Raw genomic sequence first — 19855 nt, forward strand, 5'->3', positions numbered from 1 at the left:
GGTGGCATCGAGAGAAGGTCTTGTGAGGCTGATCTTGTTGAGTGGCATCCCTGACGATGCTGGAGGCGCTCCTTCAGATAAACTGGGCCCAAACCGTATAGGGTTGTAAAGGTCAAAACCAACACCTTGAATTGGGCCCGGTAAACAACCGCTAACCAATGTAATTCCTTCAAGACAGGAGTAATATGATCTTGTCGGCGGCTACCTTTAATCATACGAGCCGCCGCATTCTGTACCAGTTGCAATTTCTGGACCGTTTTCAAGGGTAACCCCACGTAGAGCGCATTACAGTAGTCTAGGGAAGAGGTGACCAGGGCATGTACCACCGGTGGGAGCAAATGGTTGGGAAGGTAGGGGCGCAGCCTCCGTATCAGATGCAGTTGATACAGCGCAGCCCTGCTCACAGCCGAGACTTGCATGAGACTGATTCTTCGCCTGACTGAGGCTTGCACAAGAGCAATAAGGAGGACTTACGAAAGACCTCAGAATTATTACTACTTTTCAAAAGTCAGATGCATATACTGCACTTGTAATCTCTGAAGATGAGGAGTAATCTCCCACATGAACTGTGTGGAGATTTTTTTTGTAAAGATTTTTTTTTATTGCGTTTCCAATGACAATAACAAAATAAATACATAAATATAAACAAAAACGTTTAGCAGCCTTCTAAGATTCAGGAGTAAACAGACATGTTGATAAAGGGAAAAACAACGGGGAAAAAGAAAAATGGGAGAAAATGATAATACCCAAGAATACAAAAAAACCTGAAACACAATGTTTTTAAATTTTGTCTCATAAAGACAAAATTAAATCAGCAGCAGTCAGCAGGGTGGCATTGCTCCCCCAGCTGCTCTGTGCCATGTGTAGCTGCCAGTTACTGGGAGGGAGAGGGGCAAGGTGGTGGGGAGCTTGGCATGGGTGTGTTGGATTGGCTCCACCACTGTGCCCCTCTGCCAGGCTAAGCTCCCCACCACCTCTCCCTCTTGGTAGCTGGTAGCATCAGTGTTGGAAAGCCAGGTGAGCAACAATGGCCACATTCACACCATACATTTATTCCATTTTAAACAGTCATGGCTCCCCACAAAGAAGTGCAGTTTGTGAAGGGTGCTGAGAGTTGTTAGGAGAGACAAGCCCTCCCATTTCCCTGACAGAGCTACAGTTCTCAGAGTGGCTTAACAATCAATCTCTCTTCCCAAGGAACTCTGGGAATTGTAGCTCTGTGAGGGGAATAGGGCGTCTCCTAACAACTCTCAGCATCCTTAACAAACTACACTTCCCAGGATTGTTAAAGGGAAGCCATGCCTGTTTAAAGTGGAATAATAGTTGAATAAATGTATGGTGTGAATGGAACCAATGCCTTACTGTTCGCTTCTACAGCAGCACTGTGAAAATTTCCTTTCCATCATGACACTCCTATAATGTTAAAAGGCCCATAGCTAGATGGAGGGTGGGGGAGTGGTCTGAACGCATTGTTGCTGCCTACTGTCGAGCCTTCGCTCTCTCTCTTTTTTTTTATCATTAATTTTATTCAAATTTTCAAACAAAACAAAACAAAACAAAAAAGAAACAAATTAAACAATAAAATAAAATGTTGACTTCCGATTTGTCGCAGATCAGTTATAGGTCTATGATATATAACAAACCTGTCTCTTAATATATTACAAAATCACTTTCCTCCAGTAGTTATCTTAATTAATCATCAAATCTCATTAACATCACTTTATTCTTTCCGCAAAAAGTCAAAGAGAGGTTTCCACTCCTTGAGAAATATATCCCTCGATTTTTCTTCAAATAAACATGTCAATTAATCCATCTCATCAAGTCTACTAGGACCAGTAATTTCAATAGCCATTTTTCCATTATCAGTGTTAATTCCATCTTCCAACTTCCATCCTTGCACCCATAATAATCTTGCTGTCATAGTCATATAGTAAGAGTCTGATGGGAATTTTCCTTCATCACAAATATTTCCTTGCCATCAATTCTGAATGTGTTGCTGAAATATTGTTGTAAAGTCATATCTCTGTTCCTCTTTTTTACGAAATGCACTAGCACATCTCTTGAGAGTTTTTCCATTGTCACATATCTGGAATTAATTCTATAAATTTTCTCTATTTCAAGTTCCATCAAATCATTCCAGTCCAGAAATTCCATCGAAACATTGATAGCTTTATCTCTGATATCTTCATCAATTTCTCCAGGGACAACACCAAATTCCAAACAGTAATCTTTATCTCCAGGATCCACAAACTCTAAATATTTTTCCAGTTCCACACTTGATATATCTGTTCCAATCTCCAGGACTTGCATCCTCCCTTCAATTTTTGCCATAAAGTCCAAATCTTTTTCCAATTCCACATTTGATATATCTGATCTAATCTCCAGAATTTGCTCCTTCCCTTTAATTTCTTTTTCATATTCTATTGCTTGTCCATCTGCTTCTTTTCTCATATAATCCTTTATTTCTTTCAACTCCTGTTTCACTTTACCAAATTCAGTTGCCATCTCTTGTCTACTCTGTCCCAGTTCTTGTTTCGTTATCTTAATCTCATCCATTATCTTCTGAAACATATCCAGAGGGGAAAACCCTTCCAGGGGTACATCCAGGGTCTCTGCCACTTCTTTGATTGTCATTCTTAAAGCCGAAAAAAAACCCCTTCAAATTTCCAATATAGCCACAATTCCCAAGCAAAGAGTAATTTGCTTCTTTTTCCAGCAATAAGGGAGTTAATATTCCAGGCTTGTTGACATCTGGCCAGCACAGTTCTTATCTCCCGCATGTCCAAGAATGCAAAACAAATTTGGTTCACAGCGCCAAACAATTAGTAACATACACGAACAGCAGATTCGTCTAAAGAAAGTAGTCCAAGAAAAAGTAGTCCCAGACATATATCAATCAAATAATCATCTAAATCAGATTTTCTCTTCGGGTAAGTTGCCCCTCATCCGTTTTAATCTTTATAGTTTCCAAATTCAGGCCTGCTTTTTGCCATAAAAAATAAGATAAGCTTTTAAAATTTTCTTTCCTCCTCCTTAATTCCTTGTATAAAAGAGAGAAGAGTAACTCACCCAGGTATCTTAATTGCTGATTCTTAAACAAATCTCTTTTACTGTAGTAATTTAAGCCAAATGATAAGATTAGACAGAAGAAAGCTCGCCCGTTGTGGATCGTTTAAAAGAAAAAACGTCTCGCTTTTTTTCAGCCCAGCTTGCTGGAAGTCCTAACTCCGTCCTCGGCTGCTAGGTATGCCTTCCTTTCCCAGGGAATTCCTGATCAATTCCAGCCACCGACAGCCCAACGAAGTTTCTGTGGATAATCTATTAGGTTTACCCTTGCCTGGGAGAACATTTACACCAGTCAAAGTTCCCTTTTGACTGATTTTAAACTGAAAAAAGCTTCCTCTGAGACAGAGCTCATCTCAGAGGAAGCCACAGGCGGAGCAATCTTCCGGGAAGTCCGAGCCTTCACTCTCTCTCGATGAGCAGGGAGGGGGAAGGCATGAATTGCAGGCGCCTCCACGGCCAGGAGGCGCGGAAGGTCCAGCTGTTGTTGTGTCTTTTCCAACCTTGGGGGAAGGGAGTGTGTTAGATGTTCCGCCAATTCCCACGGGTGAACCCTCCCCCTTTCAGGATAGTGCTCAGCTGCCAAACGCCCTCTCGGAGCCGTTAGGGGAGGATTCCGAACGAGTAGTAACTCCTCCTTTCCCAAGCGGTGAAAGAGTCGTAACTCCCCCTTTGTCCACTCGTAACTTAAGAGATGTCTGAGGCTTCCCCGCCTTCTACTTCCCTGTCTGGTGATAAGGACCCTGTTTTGTCAGACGAGCCCTTGGAAGTTCGCCCCCCTTCACCCCGCTCTCGATGGCGGGAAAAGCACACTGGTCAGAGGGTGGAGGTACGAAGGAGTGAGAGATTGCGCTCCAAAATTTCCCCTATATAAGCTCTCTGAGTTGGGAGGGGGGTGTTGCGTCAACTCTCCTTTACGTTGCAGAGCAGGTCTAAAGTGTTGTTAGGGAATTACAGTGAGTTATTGTAGGAATCCTATGAAGCGCACTGCTTTTGATGTTTCCATTACTCTAATAAAACAAGATTTACTTGCACCAATGTCTCAGCCTCTTGGGTTTGACTCTGGACGGGACACCTACATACCAATTCCATGGGAAAGACCCTTGAGTCTGGTGGCACCCATGTGTAACACAGCTTTCACCAACCTCTGGTGCCTTCCAGATACTTTGGACTATAATTCCCATCAGCCCCAGCCAGCACAGCTGATAAGTGTTGTAATCCAAACCATCTGGAGGGCACCAGATTGGTGAAGGCTGTAGCCACATCATTCAGGCACAATCACCAGTTAAGTGCACTATATCATGGGCCCCATGGAGAACATTTGGCAGGGTTCGAAGAATGGGGAGGGGATTGCAGATGCTGGGGAAAGATCTGGTGATACCACAGAGGAAAGACTTCATGAAACCCATCAACCCTGTGCCCAGTGGTCCTGTTAGTTTTTCTATCAAGGAAGACCTCAGCAGCTCCCCCTCACCTGTGACAGAGAGTGAGGAATGTAGTCTGCCTTCATCACTGGCGCCTAGCCCAAACTTATTCGTGCAGCAGCCAAGCCTTCATGAATATGTTGGACAATTCCAGAGAGATAAGGAAAAGGAATCTGTCACAGAGTCAGAGCTGACAGTTTTCCCAAGGTCACGTAGATGGAGAAGAGATGGTTACAACTTCAGGAATCATAGAATAGTAGAGTTGGAAAGGGCCTATAAGGCCATCAAGTCCAACCCCCTGCTTAATGCAGGAATCCAAATCAAAGCTTTCCCGACTAACGGCTGTCCAGATGCCTCTTGAATGCCTCCAGTGTTGGAGAGCCCACTACCTCTCTAGGTAATTGGTTCCATTACCCACTTTTCATCCTCTTTTCCCAGGAGAAGCCCCCACCTTTCTTCAAAGACTAGAAAGTGCTCCATTTTGCTCATGCAAATAGAGTTCCCACCCCCTCTCTTTTATTTGGAGTGCCTTGGTGTGAGAGCTTTGTTGCAACAACTTTCTGTTGCTTCCACAAGCCTACTTGCACCTGTTGATTCATGCCTAGTATGTTTTGATGCCACGTTCCTGTGCTAACCTCTGGTATAAAACTCTGTGCAAAACCCAGTCTTCGAGTCCTGAGTCTACTTCTCTGGTAGAGAGCCAGGACACACTACAACCTAGCAACGTACATCTAATGTACAGAGAGCTTCGGCTATGGGGCAGTATACAAATGCAATAAATAAATAAATAACCTCATACTGTCCTACTCTGACTGACAATAGGTCTCCATGGTCTCGCCATCCACTATCTGATTCAGTTAACTGGAGAGTGAAGCACGCAGCATCTGCATGCAAAGGGCGTTCTCTGACATTGAGCTACAGCCCCTCCCACTTGGTGACTTAGTAACAACAGAAAACCAAATTAATCTAAACAATAAAATATAAAACAGATGTGGATATTGTCACTGTGTGTAGAACAGGGATTCCCCAACTGTGGTCTGTGGATTACCAGTGGAAGACAAGTTTCATTCAGCTGGTCCACAGTGTGTCTGTGGATTTGAAGATGGGAGACGGGCTCATCCATCATACTGAATATTCATACTGATTTTTAATTGCATTTGTATTGCTTCTTTTTTCTTATGTTATTTATTTATTATTTGATTTATATCTCACCCTTCCTCCCGGCAGGAAGGCAGAAAATATTATATTTTATTGTGTTACAATTTGACTTCTATGGCAGTACAATTGCTACAACAGACAAATCATTAGCTGGTCTACCAAGACCTTAAGCAATTTTCAAGTGGTCCATGGGAAAACAACAACAACTGGGAACCACTGGTGTAGAACAAAGTATCCTGACAATACAAAGAATGCTATTGGTGGGGAAGGAGGCACATTACTGAGAAACCAGTAGTGAACTTGGGCTGACCTAATGTTTTTAAAAGTTCTTTCCATAAGAGCTGAGGGCCTCTGACTGAGCTTTGTTGTTATGTGCCTTCAACTCTATCCCTCTTAACCTCATGCAGCCAAATAGGAAGGGCTCCACCTTTCAGATTTCTATTCCCAGAAGTTCAATGTCCTTCAGTCCATTCATTAAGGAAAATGAACTTAGGAGAAATGCATTCTGGACATAAAAACATAAAAATAGCCCTGCTGGATTGACCAAAGGCCCACTGTCCCCTTAAGAACCACACAGTCTTCCTCTGTTTCCCCCAGAGCTTTCTTTTATCATGCAAAGTATTGGGGGGGGGAGAGGTGACTAAAGATTGCAGACAGGAGGAGCTGGGTAGCTCTTTCCTTCCCAACCTTGTTGGTTTGCACATAATGACCTCCTTGCCAAACTGCTCCCCCAAAATAGCCACGTTCCTTTTTCTTTTGCATCTCTGGAGCTGTGTACACACCAGTGTTAATGTGCACATGGGTTGCAGAAATCGAATACTTCTGTCCACACTAGTGGGCAGTGCTTGATGGGAGGTAATCACACTTAAATTACTACTTCCATACCTTCCCTGAGTTCCAGAAACCTGAGGTCCATTGTTGGCATGCATACAGGTATTTATTTACTTGTGTTTGTGGTCATTTTAAATTTATTTTTGAGATACAAATTTTCTGATATACCTGACTTGCACAATACAGCAGGTTTAAAATAAACATGTGTTGCACCTGGCCACATCAGCAACCCATCTAGGAAGGTGGAAATAGGGGGTGTGGTGAGAGATGGCACCCTGAAAAATGTCACCACACATGTGAAAGAAAGAAAGAAAAACATTCACACACACAATGCATTACAGTACATCCATATCTGGGTAGTGATTTTAATTTGGAATTTTCCCCTTACTACATTATCCATGGATCAGGAAAATCAAAATGAAATGGGGTGGGAAGTGTAGGCTGCCATTTGAATGAGGGCAATGTCATGTGCATGACACGAAAAACATGCACATATGAAATGCGTCAAATGCATCATGCAAAACCACCATGTGTACACAGCTCAGGAGAAAAACATTAACTGGGGTTAATTTTGAACAAAAGGCTGGGAAAGAAAGAGTTAAACAAGCCATCTTGCCTCTCCTCCCTGCAACCTGAAGTGGCTTTGCATGACAGACAGCACAAAGGGATGGAGAACCACAGGTTCTTACTGCAGGTGCAAGGTGTAGTTTCAGGGATCATAGAATCATAGAATAGTAGAGTTGAAAGGGGCCTATAAGGCCATTGAGTCCAACCCCCTGCTCAATGCAGGAATCCAAATCAAAGCATTTCCGACAGATTGCTGTCCAACTGCCTCTTGAGAAACCTGTCGCCCTCCAGAAGTTGGGGGATCACTTTTAGATGCCTAGTTTATTGAGCATTCATCCTGATTTGTTTGTGGCTAATTTCATCAATGTATTTTAATGATTGTATATTTTAATAATGTTGCAATATATATTGTTGTTGTTGTTATGTGCCTACTACGACTTATGGCGACTCTATGTATGAATCAGTGACCTCCAAGAGCATCTGTCATGAACCACCCTGTTCAGATCTTGTAAGTTATATATATATATATATATATAAACTGCTTATAAAGTCTAAGCCTATTTTGGCATTAAATGGTTATGCAAACAATATTTACTGAGCATTTATTCTGATTTGTTTTCAGGGAAGTTAGACAACCATGCATCAAGCAAATGATATTCCACACTTTCCTGTGCATTTCCCCATCACTTTCCTTAAAACAAAAAGTCCAATCTCTTAGGACAGTGGAAGAAGTGCAAGAAGTCACATTTTTTTTTAGGAGGGTGGGTTTGTTGTGCAAGTGTTCCAACTCAACTTTAATTGTGCAACCTCCATTTCCTGATATATAATTGAATCCCACCCCCCAAATAACAACTGTCTGGAAGTGCTCTTGGACTCCAACTCTGATCAGCATGATCAAGGATGGGAAACCTTGACTCACCTTGTCAGTCTACAACTCCCACCATTATTAGCCATGCTGGCTGAAGGAGAGGAGAGTTGTACTCCAACAACATCTGGAGAGCCACAGGTTAAATGATTGGCTCTGCCCTTGGCTGTTATTTTAGGATTACATAATCCATCAGTTCACATTAGGTAATAATGTTTTAAGGTTCCAACTATATGTATGTTTTTTAAAAAATAAAATAAATCACAGCATTATCATTCAGAGACTTCACACTTGCCCAGCCAGGATCGATGCCTGGGGAAGACTACATAAGTAGATCTCAACAGGTAAATCCGGCATGGGAGATGCATTAATAGAAACTTCTGTCGTCTCTCGTAACGGTTCGAGGGAAGCGCTCCGCAGGAAAACGACAGTAAACTTTACTTGGCATTTCCTGTTTACCATTCTTAATTGCACATGACAAGAAGGAGAGGTTAAACCCGCGTCTGATGAGGGGAGGGAAGACGCCCTCTTTTGAGAGTTCCTGAGCGTAGAACAGATGAAGGATGTAAACTTAATTAACTAGAGATCTCCTTAGAAGTAAACACGACGGGGGCGGCGGTTGCTTTGTAAAAGCCAGTTGCGAGTCTTTACCTTCTGTCCCTGCTTTGCCCCGTCTATGCTTTCTCCGAGGGGGGGGGGGGTCAGTACCTTGATGGTGGTCTCTCCTCGTTGCTTCTCCACCCCGCTGCGGGCCCGGAACACCGACCGATCACCGTCCTTGCACTACAGTGGAGGGGGAATAGGAGGAGCTGAGGAAGGATAGAAAACAGACCCTAGGCGGGGCGGAGGGGCGGCGGCCAGGGAGGGAGAAAGGGACAACTCAACCAGCAGAGGGCCGAGGAGCGCTGCTGAGCTCAGCGCGAACGCGTCCTGCGCTACTACTGGCAGCGCTCACCCTCGGCAACGTTCCCAGCAACAAAGTGTTGGTTTTTTTTACAAGCAGTAGTCGTAGTGGTGGTCCAGTATTTAATTATTTCATAATATTAGAGTAACAGGGGAGAGCAGCTGCCTGGAAGTCCTAAAACTGGCTGCCGCTGCTCAGTACTGAGGGAAAGGACCTCTGCACGAGCTCAGGAGCCCGCCCATTCTTTTTTTTTTTTTTGCTCCTGCAGACGTTCAAGGGCTGAACCGTAAGAAAACCCAGGAGCTCCGGAGCTAAAAGCCTGCAAACGTTGCCGTAGATGATTAGGTCCCTACGAAAGTCACGCTGCCACATAGGACCTTGACAGGAGAAAACGGCTGTTTCCCTTTCAGAAACAAATGTGTCCAGAAATGTATTTATATTGGTAAGCGAGCCAAAACGCCAAGTAATTTCCGTAAGAATCGGGAGTCATATTTCAAGAACTCTCTCCAAATGTAAACTTCGTAATATCTTTTTTTTCTACAACCCAGAATGCAGAACTTTACAATGTCTTTCTCCCCCCCCTTATTTTTTTTTTAGTGCCACCAAATGTCACCACTAGTGCAGGGGCTCCCAAACTGTGATCTCTAGAGGTCTGCAAACTTCATTCAGGTGGTCCACAGCATGCCAGTATTAAACATTCATATTAATATTTAATTGTATTTTCACTGCTTCTTTTATTTCTTATATTGTACTTTAGTGCTTTTGTTTGCCACCCTGGCTCCTGCTGGGAGGAAGGGCGGGATATAAATCAAATCAAATAATAATAAGAATAGTAGTATTTTATTGTGTTACAGCTGGAATTCTGTGGGATGCAAATTGTAGTGTGTGTGTGTGTGTTATGTGCTTCAAGTCAATTACAACTTATGGCAACCCTATGAATCTGTGACCAATAAAAGAAGCAATAAAATTACAATAAAAAGTCATACAGCATCTAGCACAATTGCTACAACAAGCAGAAAAATCATTAAGTGGTCCACCAGGATGATCAATGATTTTCAGGGGTTCTATGGGGAAAAAATTGGGAAACACTACACTAGTGCATTCTGATGCTGGAAATTATTGGGTTTTCCAGGTGTATTCCAATGCCAGCAAGCCAAACTTCTAATACTTGCTAGGGCAGTGATGGTTAGTGGTTCAATCAAGTATTAGTGATTGCTGGACGTCTCTAATCACCCTGCCCCAGTGGTCACAATGATGAGAGTTCTTGTCCAACAACCTTTGGAGGGCCGTAGGTTTCCCATTCCTGGACTACAGCATTGGATGAGGACCCAGCCATGAAGTTCACTGGGTGAGCATGGAGAGGCAGTTACTGTATCTCAGTCTACCCTACCTAATGGTAGGTTTGTGATGAGGAAAAAAATGGGGGGGGGGAGAGAGACCGGAAAATATTGTTTGCTGTCCTGAGCTCATAGAAGAAGGGGGAAAAAACTTGAGGCTTGTTAAATGACTTTGGGTAGTTTACTATTTCAGCTTCAATTTGTCACCTGTAGAATAGAAACACCAAGAAAAGAACTATATAAGCTGTAGCAAAATTTAACGGGAGGGAGGGAAGGAAAATGCAGAGGGGGTTTCTGCACCTGCCCTGCATGCCAGAGGTGGGAAAGGAACATATAACAAATAATTGTGAAATCTAGGCAACTGATCCCAAATAAAAATAGCGCTGGTTGGCTAGTACAGCCCAGGGTTTAGGTACACATTCAGGGTACACGAGCAACTTGTTCACCCTCCTGAGAACCTGAGAGTGGACTGGATTGCAGCATTCTGCACTCACTGCAGTTTCCAGATCAAGTGCAAGGGAAGCCCCATGTAGAGCCTCAGTTCCAAACTTCCACTGCTTTGTCTTTAGACTAGAAATAGTATTTATTTTGGGACTTTGAGTCTTACTGGCCTTCTGTTTCTGTTGCTTTGTCTTCCCAAGACGATTTAGGAAGCTGTCTTGTACCTAGCTAGGCCAGTGGTCCATCTAGCTCAGTATTGCATTTTGTCACTGGCAGTTCTGCAGGGTATCAGACAAAAGCATTCCCAGCCCTCCCTGGAGATGCTGAGACCTGAATTTGGGACCTTCTGCATACAAAACAGGTGTTCTCTACCCGAGTGACTTCTTCCTGTGTCCAGAATATCTCCACTGCTGTCCATCATGAAGCCTGCTCCCCCCCCCCTTTTTAAAAGTTTTTAACTTTATTTTAAGGTCTTGCTCAGGTTTTGCTTGTGGGCTTCCCATTGGCATCTGGTTGGCCATTGTGAGAACAGGATCCTGGACTAGATGGGCCATTGGCCTGATTCAGCAGGCTCTTCTTATGTACTCTAATTTTGTTGTCCTTCCCTTTCCATTGTCTGATTTTGTACAAGAACTTATTTGCAAACATCTATTAACTTTCTACTCATTATTGTCTGCTATTTGAAAGATGCTATGCTTTTTGGCCTCCTTGTCCCCTCTTTCTTGTCTCCTGTCAGTGTGGCACAATTGAGATGGCTACTCTTCATACTGGTATAACTACTTGGGATCACTAACCCATTAGAGGAGTGAGACCCTGTCACCATATAACACCTCTGCTCAGAGATCTGCACTGGCTGCTGATTTGTTACCAGGGCAGATACCAGGTGTTAAGGTGTATTCATTAATAGGCAAAAACCTTGTGGTTTAAGAACATTCCTATAGCCAACAAATATTTCTACCAAACTTTTAAAAGCAGGGAAATTAGGCAGCTATAGTGAGTGCACCAGGAGACCTGACCTCCTCTCTGAAATATTGTACTGCCCTACAAACTTGTAAAAATGCGAACACAATTTGGGTTGGTCTTTCACAGGCCAATCCACTTCCTGTGTAGCTTGGAATGATTTGGTAACATGTGCCTCTGAGCATATGGTGAGTGGTGGCTATGCTATGCTTAAACTACAGTAATACCTCGCATTAACGTACTCAATGGGACCAGAGCGAGTACGTAAACCGAAAATGTCCTTAAAGTGAAGCACTACCTTTTAAAACTTTTTTTACCTCTTGTTCATGCGGAGCCTCAAAGCCCTGCGCTAAAGCCTCTGCTGCTGAGCTGCAGCGCCTCTCAGCTGATCGCAATCGTGCCTCCCAGCTGATTTGCGGTGGCGCAATTGCATCTATTTCCACCCCCGCGTGCTAAAGCCTCTGCTGCTGCGCTGCGTTTCTGGAGAAAGGCATATGGAGCATGTACGTTATAGCAAAGCGACGTTAAGCAGGGTATGCCTGTATTCCACAAAGATGGGCATGGTCAATTAAAAACATAGAGCACACCTAGAATTTTGCTAGCATATATTTCACCTCCCACTGTTTTATGTTGTGCAAATTGAGACACTCCTCATGTCCACTGGAAACTATTATGCAGAACAGTCGGTGCCATTATTCCACAATTGTTTTTGGAGCTTTTTTTTAGTGTTGCAGTGTTGCTGTACTTCACATATTCACAAGAAACAGAAGCAAAACAGAATGATTTACTATAGGAAACTTCACTGAAATTGCAAAGTAAATCAAACATATATAAAGTATTTCAACTGTTTTAATATTGTTGCTTCCTCCCTACTAAAACAAGATCAGCACAGCACATTCTGTTTCTGTTATTTGAGCTGATTGCAGGTGTTGTCACCACTCACCACTTCACTTGTTGTTGTTATGTGCCTCCAAGTCGACCACAACTTATGGCGACCCTATGAATCAGTGACCTCCAAGAGCATCTGTCATGAACCACCCGGTTCAGATCTTGTAAGTTTAGGTCTGTGGCTTCTTTATGGAATCAATCCATCTCTTGTTTGGCCTTCCTCTTTTTCTACTCCCTTCTGTTTTTCCCAGCATTATTATCTTTTCTAATGAATCATGTCTTCTCATTATGTGTCCAAAGTATGATAACCTCAGTTTCATCATTTTAGCTTCTAGTGATAGTTCTGGTTTAATTTGTTATAACACCAGACTAAGATGCATCCAAACTCAGAGGAAGGCAATGGTAAACCACCTCTGAATATCTCTTACCACGAAAACCCTATGAACAGAGTATCCACCACTTCAGTTAGAAGTTAATTTTTGCAATCAAGCGGTATATAAATGTTGTTAAATACAAAGGAACCAGCTCCTATGAATGCTATCAGCTACATGGGCATTGGCAGGTAAATGATGCAGTCCAGCTTCCTCCTCACAGCAAAGGAACACTGAATTTGCAGGAGAACTTGAATTGGTTGCTGGCAGACGCTAGGAACACCTTGCCAGGGGTCTGCATTCTCCCTAAATTCATGTTGCTTATATCAAAATGATAAAGAGAAAATTATTTAGCTTTCTGAATATCAAATTTTCACAATCATGTTCCACATTTTTTCCCCTACGAATGTTTGGGATAAAGCAAAAAAAAAAAAGTACAGCTTTTAATAAATCTCAGAAAGATATACTGAGCTGAATCTGGTACAGTAGGGCCCCGCTTATACAGCGGGTTAGGGACCAGGCCCCCGCCGTAAAGTGGAACCCATTGACTATAATGGCATGAAAATGCCGCAAAAGCGCAAAATCGGCTTTAAAACGGGGAATTTCCCCTAATTGAAAGCTGCCGCATCAGCGGAATGCCGGAAAACGGAACGCCATAAAGCGGGGCCCTACTGTGTCTATTACAATGAAGGTGCTAATAAGGGCTCAAAACCAAAGTAGTAATTTCACTTTTGAATTCATATGTCTGCACAAATAAAATATGGGTGTGATCCTTGCTTGTGTGTGAAATGAGCCCTGTAGGTCTCAACAGAGACCCAGTTGCTCTTCTCTCTGCACCAACTGCAGCAGGAGTTCCCAAACTGTGGTCTGTGAGCTTTATTCAGGTGATCTGTGGCCTGTCTGTATTGTGGGCAGAGATGGCACATCCATCCCATTAAATACCTCTATTGAGTTTTTGCATTTTTATTGCTTTTTTATTTCTTATGTGTATAAGAAGCAATAAAAATACAATTAAAAATCCTATAACATTTAGTACAATGCATTGCAATAGCTAAAACAGGCAGAAAAGTCATTACGTGGTCTGCCAAGACCCTCAGCAATTTTCAGGTTTGGGAACCACTGCACTGGGACACTGTTGAACAGGTGATTATAGATGTCTCACACATGCACATTCTTGTGTTGCCTTCTACTAAAGCTAATTATGCCCACTGACTGACTTCCTGCGAGCCAGTGTGGTATCCGTTGGTTACAATGATGGACTAGAAGCTTGGACTCCCAAGGTTCAAATCTCCACTCCGTCACAAAGCTGATTGGGTTATATTGAACGTCACTGCCTCTTAGCCTAATGTACCTCACAAAAGTGTTGCGAGGAAAATTAGAAGGAGGAAGAGCACCATGTATACCACCTTGAGCTCCTTAGAGGAAGGGTGGGATATAAATGTAATAATATAATCATCATAATTATTTCTCATTTGTGTGCATTTAGGGCCACCATTCTATGAGCACTGGGGCTACAAAAAGGGAAGGATCTCACCCAAAATGTATACATTTTCTTATTTCTGTATCAAAAAAATTAAAAGGCACATTCCACTGTCAATGACTCCTTCCATAAATGTAAATAATATGGCTTCTGGCATAATTGTCAGGTGTCAAAAGTCAATAGTTTTAATGAAAATCTCTCCTATTGTTAGCCAAGGCAGAACAGAAGCTATGCCAAGAATTTTCTCTGAAAACAGCAAAGGGCAGAAGTCAGCTGGATTATGAATTATTGTCTCTTCGCTGTCTTCGTTGTTCAAAATACATGAAATCCTACGAAGAAAAAAAGCAGCAGTCAGATGAATTCTCACAAAAATGCAGCTCCCCTTTTCTTTTACAGAAAACATTTCAAAGAAAACTATTTAAAAAGGGAAATCTGAGGCAAAATCAAAAAGAATAAAATTGCTTTACATTTCAATGTGTTTTATCCCAGAGCAACCTCTACAAATGTAAATATTCTGGCTGCTGCTGAAATCCACAGAGTCTAGCAAAAGGTGTGTATAAAAGGCAGGAGAACAGTGCTACAGCAAGCATAGGGAACCTCAGGCCCAGAGGCCAACTGGTCCTTTGGTCCCACCCCCACGCCACACCCCTCACTGGCCTTGCTTCACACCCTCCATAAGTGTTCTTGCCTGGCTGGAATGCGGCCTTGAACTCTGATGCCTCTTGTTTATCCAGATGGAGGAGAGGGCTTGTGAGTTTGGGTAGAAAGTGGCCTACTGTACAAAGGTAAAATTTACATTAATTGCTCCACCCACTTTTGCCTCTGGCCTTGCCCACCACTAGCATGTGTCCCCCCCCAAAAAGGTTGCCCGTACAGGAATGGGGCCCTCATATTTAAAAAGGTTCCCCATCCCTGCTGTACTGAAGATCCTGACATAGATTCTGCAAGCAACTCAGTGAGTCATAAGACTGAGATATCAGTAGAGATTGAGATGGTTAAGACCTACTATGAGGAAGCAAGCCCCGAGCATGAGAGCTTTCATTTTAATATCAAGATCCAATGGGAGCTGGATTCCAAAGACGCTGGCATTTGTAGCAGCCTCCCTTGCCAGTCCAGTCCATTGCTTAGTAATTCCTCCAATTGTAGATTTCCCATCTACTGACTTCACCTGGTTTTTAAATAAGAGAGAAGTGAGAGGGCAGTGTGTGTGTAGAGACATTTATTCAAGCGGATCTTCAAGGCCTACACTTGTATAACCTGTAGGGTTAAGGGCTAATGTATATTACATAACCTGGAAATGGAAAATGTTATGTACGCTTCCTGCACTGGCATGTGTTCACTTAAGATTGCAATCCTATACACACTCAAAAAGACTTACTTCTGAGTGGATACGCATACGATTGCCCTATTAATGCAATATCTGTTGTGCATGGTAGTGATGCTAATGATAGGAGCAGCAGCAATATACTGCAAAGCTTTGGGCAGGGTTTTTTGTTTTCAAGAGGCATATCCCTTGTTCCCAATCAAAAATAGTGGAGTTTTGGAACATTAACTTGGTCTGTCAGTGCAAACCCCCTAAATCTGTTCTGGGTTTTCCCCAACCCTCCTGAGCAGATTTGGGGATGGCGTACATGGGGGAGGGGGGGAATTCCTTGCACTGGTGGAATGGGTTATTTAGCACTACATGGGATACAGATCCCTTAATGTTCAAGCAAGGTAATTATTTTACAAGTGGTGTCATGCAAGATGAGCCCTTGTAGTAAACATCTGGGTATGCCAAAAGGGTTTCTTGACCTTTTGTAATGGGATTTGGTTTGGTTCAGTTCAGCAATTCATGTATGGCAACTCTGCTTTCGCTATATGCACTTTTTTTTAAAAAAGAAGTTGCAAATATCTCTGCCCCAGTGCACCGATATATACCCACCCAGCATCATCTCTGTCCACTCCATGCATCTGGTGAAGCAAGTGTTTGTTAGTTTTTCAAAATATCTCAAGTTTCAAAATATCTAAAGGAACATTTTGCTGTTTTTTACTGCAACAAAATAAGAGCCAAAATAGTTGTACTGCAAGAAATCTGTTAGCTCTCCTGACTTTTTTTTAAAAAAAATCTAAACCAGCTTTTAGGAGTAGCTTACCTCAAAATGAACATTTTCCCATAAGCGGCATGGCACACAAGGACCATCCATTTTCAGCACAACTTCTCTGGCCTCATTTTGGATAGCAAATTTAGGTAGGCAGGGGTGCCACTTCTGCTTGACATAGCCAATGACTGTGCCAGGTGGAGCCTGAACTTCAAGCTTTGAGAAAAGCATGCAGCACAATTAGAACGAAGTGCCTTTACAATTTGTCTAGTGCAGTGAGATGCAAGTTACACATTGGGGTTTGTACAAGCTGAAGTGTTCTAAGCACATGAAAAGGGTTAGGGTGTGAAGATGATGTTGGTCTGACTACTCGAAGCAGGTGCAAAAAGGCACAAAAGACATACAGGGATACCCCTAGAAGTCAGCCAAATATTTTCCCAAATCATGAGAATGGAGGTCCATTAGTGTGTTCTCTGTGTGACCTATATAATTTTAGTGATCCACTTGTTCAAGGACTTGAGCACCTATGTTAGAAGATTAAAAAAATTAAATAGTAAGAGAGGAATATTGTGATTGCAACACACACTGCATTTGCTATGTGGATGCCACCAATGTTGGCTTTCTTATTGGCAAGTGAGCGTCATCTCAGCTGTGTGCACCATGCAGAAATCCCCCATCACATTCCTGGTGGCCGCTTCAGAAACAGTGGAGATGGAAAATGCAATAGCTCCATCTTGTGAGAAGCATTCCTACATGTTGGCTGGGCTGAGGAGACCCCATCAAGGGGAAACCATTTTTGGTGGAATCCTCATAGTATGATGACACCTGTGCTCTGATCCCTAGTGCCTATGAGTGAAGTTAGAATTATAAATTTGTATTTGTGCTTATATCTAGAGAACCAGGAGCTGGAAAAGTATTCTGGTTATGTAGCACAGAGATCAAAATGCGTGTGCCTGTACATGTAGTTGTAGTCCAGAGGCAGCCAAAATAATGCACTCCAGATTTTTGTGCCCTACAACTCCCATCATCCCTAACCACTGGGCATGTTGATTGGGGCTTATGGGAGATGTAGTCCAACATAACTGGAGGGCACCCCAATTGCTACCCCCGTTGTAGTCTCTTTTGTTGCTGACTTCATTTTGCTTCTTGAAGCTCCCTGCATGGCCTCTATTAATTTTGCGCTCTCTGTTTCATGCCCATCTCTGGAGGTAATGAAAGGATGGGGAGGAGTCAAACTCACTCTCTCCATATAAGCCTCACAAATCTGATGATTCAGACTACAATTGCCATCAGCCTCAGCTTGCACAGGGTTGGCAAAGGATGTATTAGAGAAAGTCTTTTGAGCATCCTTTGGTACATATAATGGTTCAAAGAGTCATGAAAGATCACATAGGAAACTATTCTTTTCATGAACTTGCTGGTTTGAGCAATTAAGATCTGGAGGTTGGGCAAAGCAGTGCCAGGACAAGCTCGAGGGGTACAATCTTTCCATGGAAAACCTTTTAAATTTTAGTCCTCCCGCTCTCAGGAACTGGATTTTCGACCATGATGCCGCTCAAGATAGAGCAGCCATTGCTGTTGCATGCTTCTCTCCCTGGTATCCTCAATTTAAGTATAATCATGCAAGAGCTCATTATTTTGAGGTTCTCACCTTTCCCCAACTCAGAAGGGCATTTACAGAACTCAGGTTCCAGCAGATGCCCTCTGCATATTTCGATGGGAGATACCTTAGAATTCCAGTCACAGAATGGAACTGTATTTATAGGTGTAATCAGATCAAAGATATAATCCATTACTTGCTGTACTGTCCTTTGTATGTGGATCCTAGAGAAAAAATTCTGTCAGATATTATTTGGATGTTCTCTGATCAAACGCCCCAAGAAATGGTAGTGGAACTTTTAGCTGACAAATATTTATGTATCACATATTTGGTAGCCCAGTTTGTATTGGCAGCTAAGAAGTTGAGGGCTCTCCATATTAAGAATTATGCCGTATTATAAAAATTTATCTTTAAGGCCTGAGTGTTTAGCCTTTTAATGGATGTTTCATTTTAATAAGAGCTTTGAGTAAGACGGGTCTTTTAAGCAATATTTGGTATACATTGTTAAGGCCTTTGGCTATATACAATAAAGTTCTGATGGAACTTGTTAAGGAGTAGTAGATGTATTCCATTTTATTAATGGTGAAAATGGATGCACAGAGTTAATTAATCTGGAAAGAAAGAATAGAGTGATCGGTAAAGGACCCATTTATGTCTTAGCTCTTGGGAGACAATAAGGAAGAGTGAAGGTATACGCCAACATGTATTGAATGTAGCTGCTTGTAAATGTCTGAAATGGAAATCATGCAATTGTTAGAACAGTCCATATAAAGCTGTCAATATAGCTGCAGAACAAAAAAAGATCCCTGACTTTACTATAACATAATATTTAATAAATAGGAGGGTCCACACAGTTAGAACACTGAAGCAATGGAAATCATATGTAAGCAACCTAGAGAACTTTTAATTGTGTAATGGCATACAAATGCCTTAAATAAAGAAACCTTGAGGACCAACCAAATGTCTATGAAGTTTCACAAGAAGGTATCCCCAAAGGCCATCACACTAATTTAAGAAAGGCAAACAAAAGATGGACTCATAAGGGAAAGAAGCTGTTTACCTCTTGCAAGCAGCAAGCACAAGGACAGCAGCAACAGGAACACTGGAAATCTCTCGACAGTTGCATGACTGGCTGGCTTGCACTGTCAAAGAGCTTTATGGTGAAGGGCCGCAATGGTCCATAACAATTCAGGGTGAAATCGTCATTTTCCTCAGCTGCAAAGTACACCATCTCCCCCATAGAGTTTTTGACTTCATATCTGTTGCAAGTTTCAAAGCCACTTATCACTGGAAAGGAAGCAACATCAATACAACTGTTTTGAACAATTTGATCCAAGGGCCTGTTATGAATGTCAAGAACAAAAAACAGAGCTACCAGCTTCAGCCTCAAGTCTGCAATCGTCTCAAAAAATGTAAAACTTAAAATAATAGGTGCAGAGGGGGATTGTTAAAGATTGCAGCATGCATGGAGGTTAGAACATCTTCCCCGTTGCTATCTCCATTAACTTTTTTTGCTAAGAACCACAATCAGAGCCATCACCTTCATTATCTAATTTGCAGCCCTAAAGCCTTGTAAGAAAACCCAGGCTCTTATCCATCAGCTTGTGAACTAATGTCCCATGATGCATGAGGACATGCACCCATTAGATGCTTACAGCATCCTCTGTGTCTCAAAGGCCCCAACGAACTGACTAGGCACTGTAATGAAATATGAAGATGACCTTGCCTCATGTAGGGATGGACCAGAAAGAGTGCTGAGCATCTAGCCAGTCACTTTATGAGCATACCACCAAGCCCGTATTCTGAAGTTCAGCATCATCAGTAAATGCTGTAATAGAAGACCATTGGCCTGACCCAGCATAGCAATCCTCACATACTTGGCCTT

General features: G+C 42.5%; 2 protein-coding genes and 1 long non-coding RNA gene across 11 annotated transcripts in view; 1 reads left to right on the top strand and 2 right to left on the bottom strand.

Moving 5' to 3' along the window:
• LOC133389389 (phospholipid scramblase 1-like) overlaps positions 1–8946 on the bottom strand; it is a 30569-nt gene extending 21623 nt beyond the window's left edge. The window contains exon 1 of one of the 6 annotated variants that reach the window (XM_061636954.1): positions 8617–8946. The gene's annotated coding sequence lies outside the window, so the exon portion shown is untranslated. Of the gene's footprint in view, positions 1–8559 lie in introns of all 6 variants that reach the window. The other 5 variants (XM_061636956.1, XM_061636957.1, XM_061636960.1 and 2 more) reach the window with 5 other exon arrangements.
• Positions 8384–9497, top strand: LOC133389390 (uncharacterized). Of its 2 annotated transcripts, none has more exons than XR_009764086.1 (3): positions 8384–8473; positions 9081–9254; positions 9410–9497. It is a non-coding gene; the product is annotated as an uncharacterized LOC133389390 (long non-coding RNA). The 2 variants fall into 2 exon arrangements; XR_009764085.1 differs by having other exon boundaries at positions 8420–8505.
• A 2823-nt stretch (positions 9498–12320) lies between these two features.
• LOC133389391 (phospholipid scramblase 1-like) overlaps positions 12321–19855 on the bottom strand; it is a 29411-nt gene continuing 21876 nt past the window's right edge. For all 3 annotated transcript variants that reach the window (XM_061636963.1, XM_061636961.1, XM_061636962.1), the window contains 4 exons: positions 19031–19257; positions 16425–16586; positions 15296–15457; positions 12321–14618 (listed from right to left, as the gene is read on the bottom strand). In XM_061636963.1, the coding sequence (XP_061492947.1) occupies positions 14568–14618; positions 15296–15457; positions 16425–16586; positions 19031–19257 (602 nt within the window). In that variant the 3' untranslated portion in view covers positions 12321–14567. The remainder of the gene's footprint in view (positions 14619–15295; positions 15458–16424; positions 16587–19030; positions 19258–19855) is intronic.

Source organism: Rhineura floridana, chromosome 7, assembly GCF_030035675.1.
Source record: "Rhineura floridana isolate rRhiFlo1 chromosome 7, rRhiFlo1.hap2, whole genome shotgun sequence".
Classification (NCBI taxonomy): domain Eukaryota; kingdom Metazoa; phylum Chordata; class Lepidosauria; order Squamata; family Rhineuridae; genus Rhineura; species Rhineura floridana.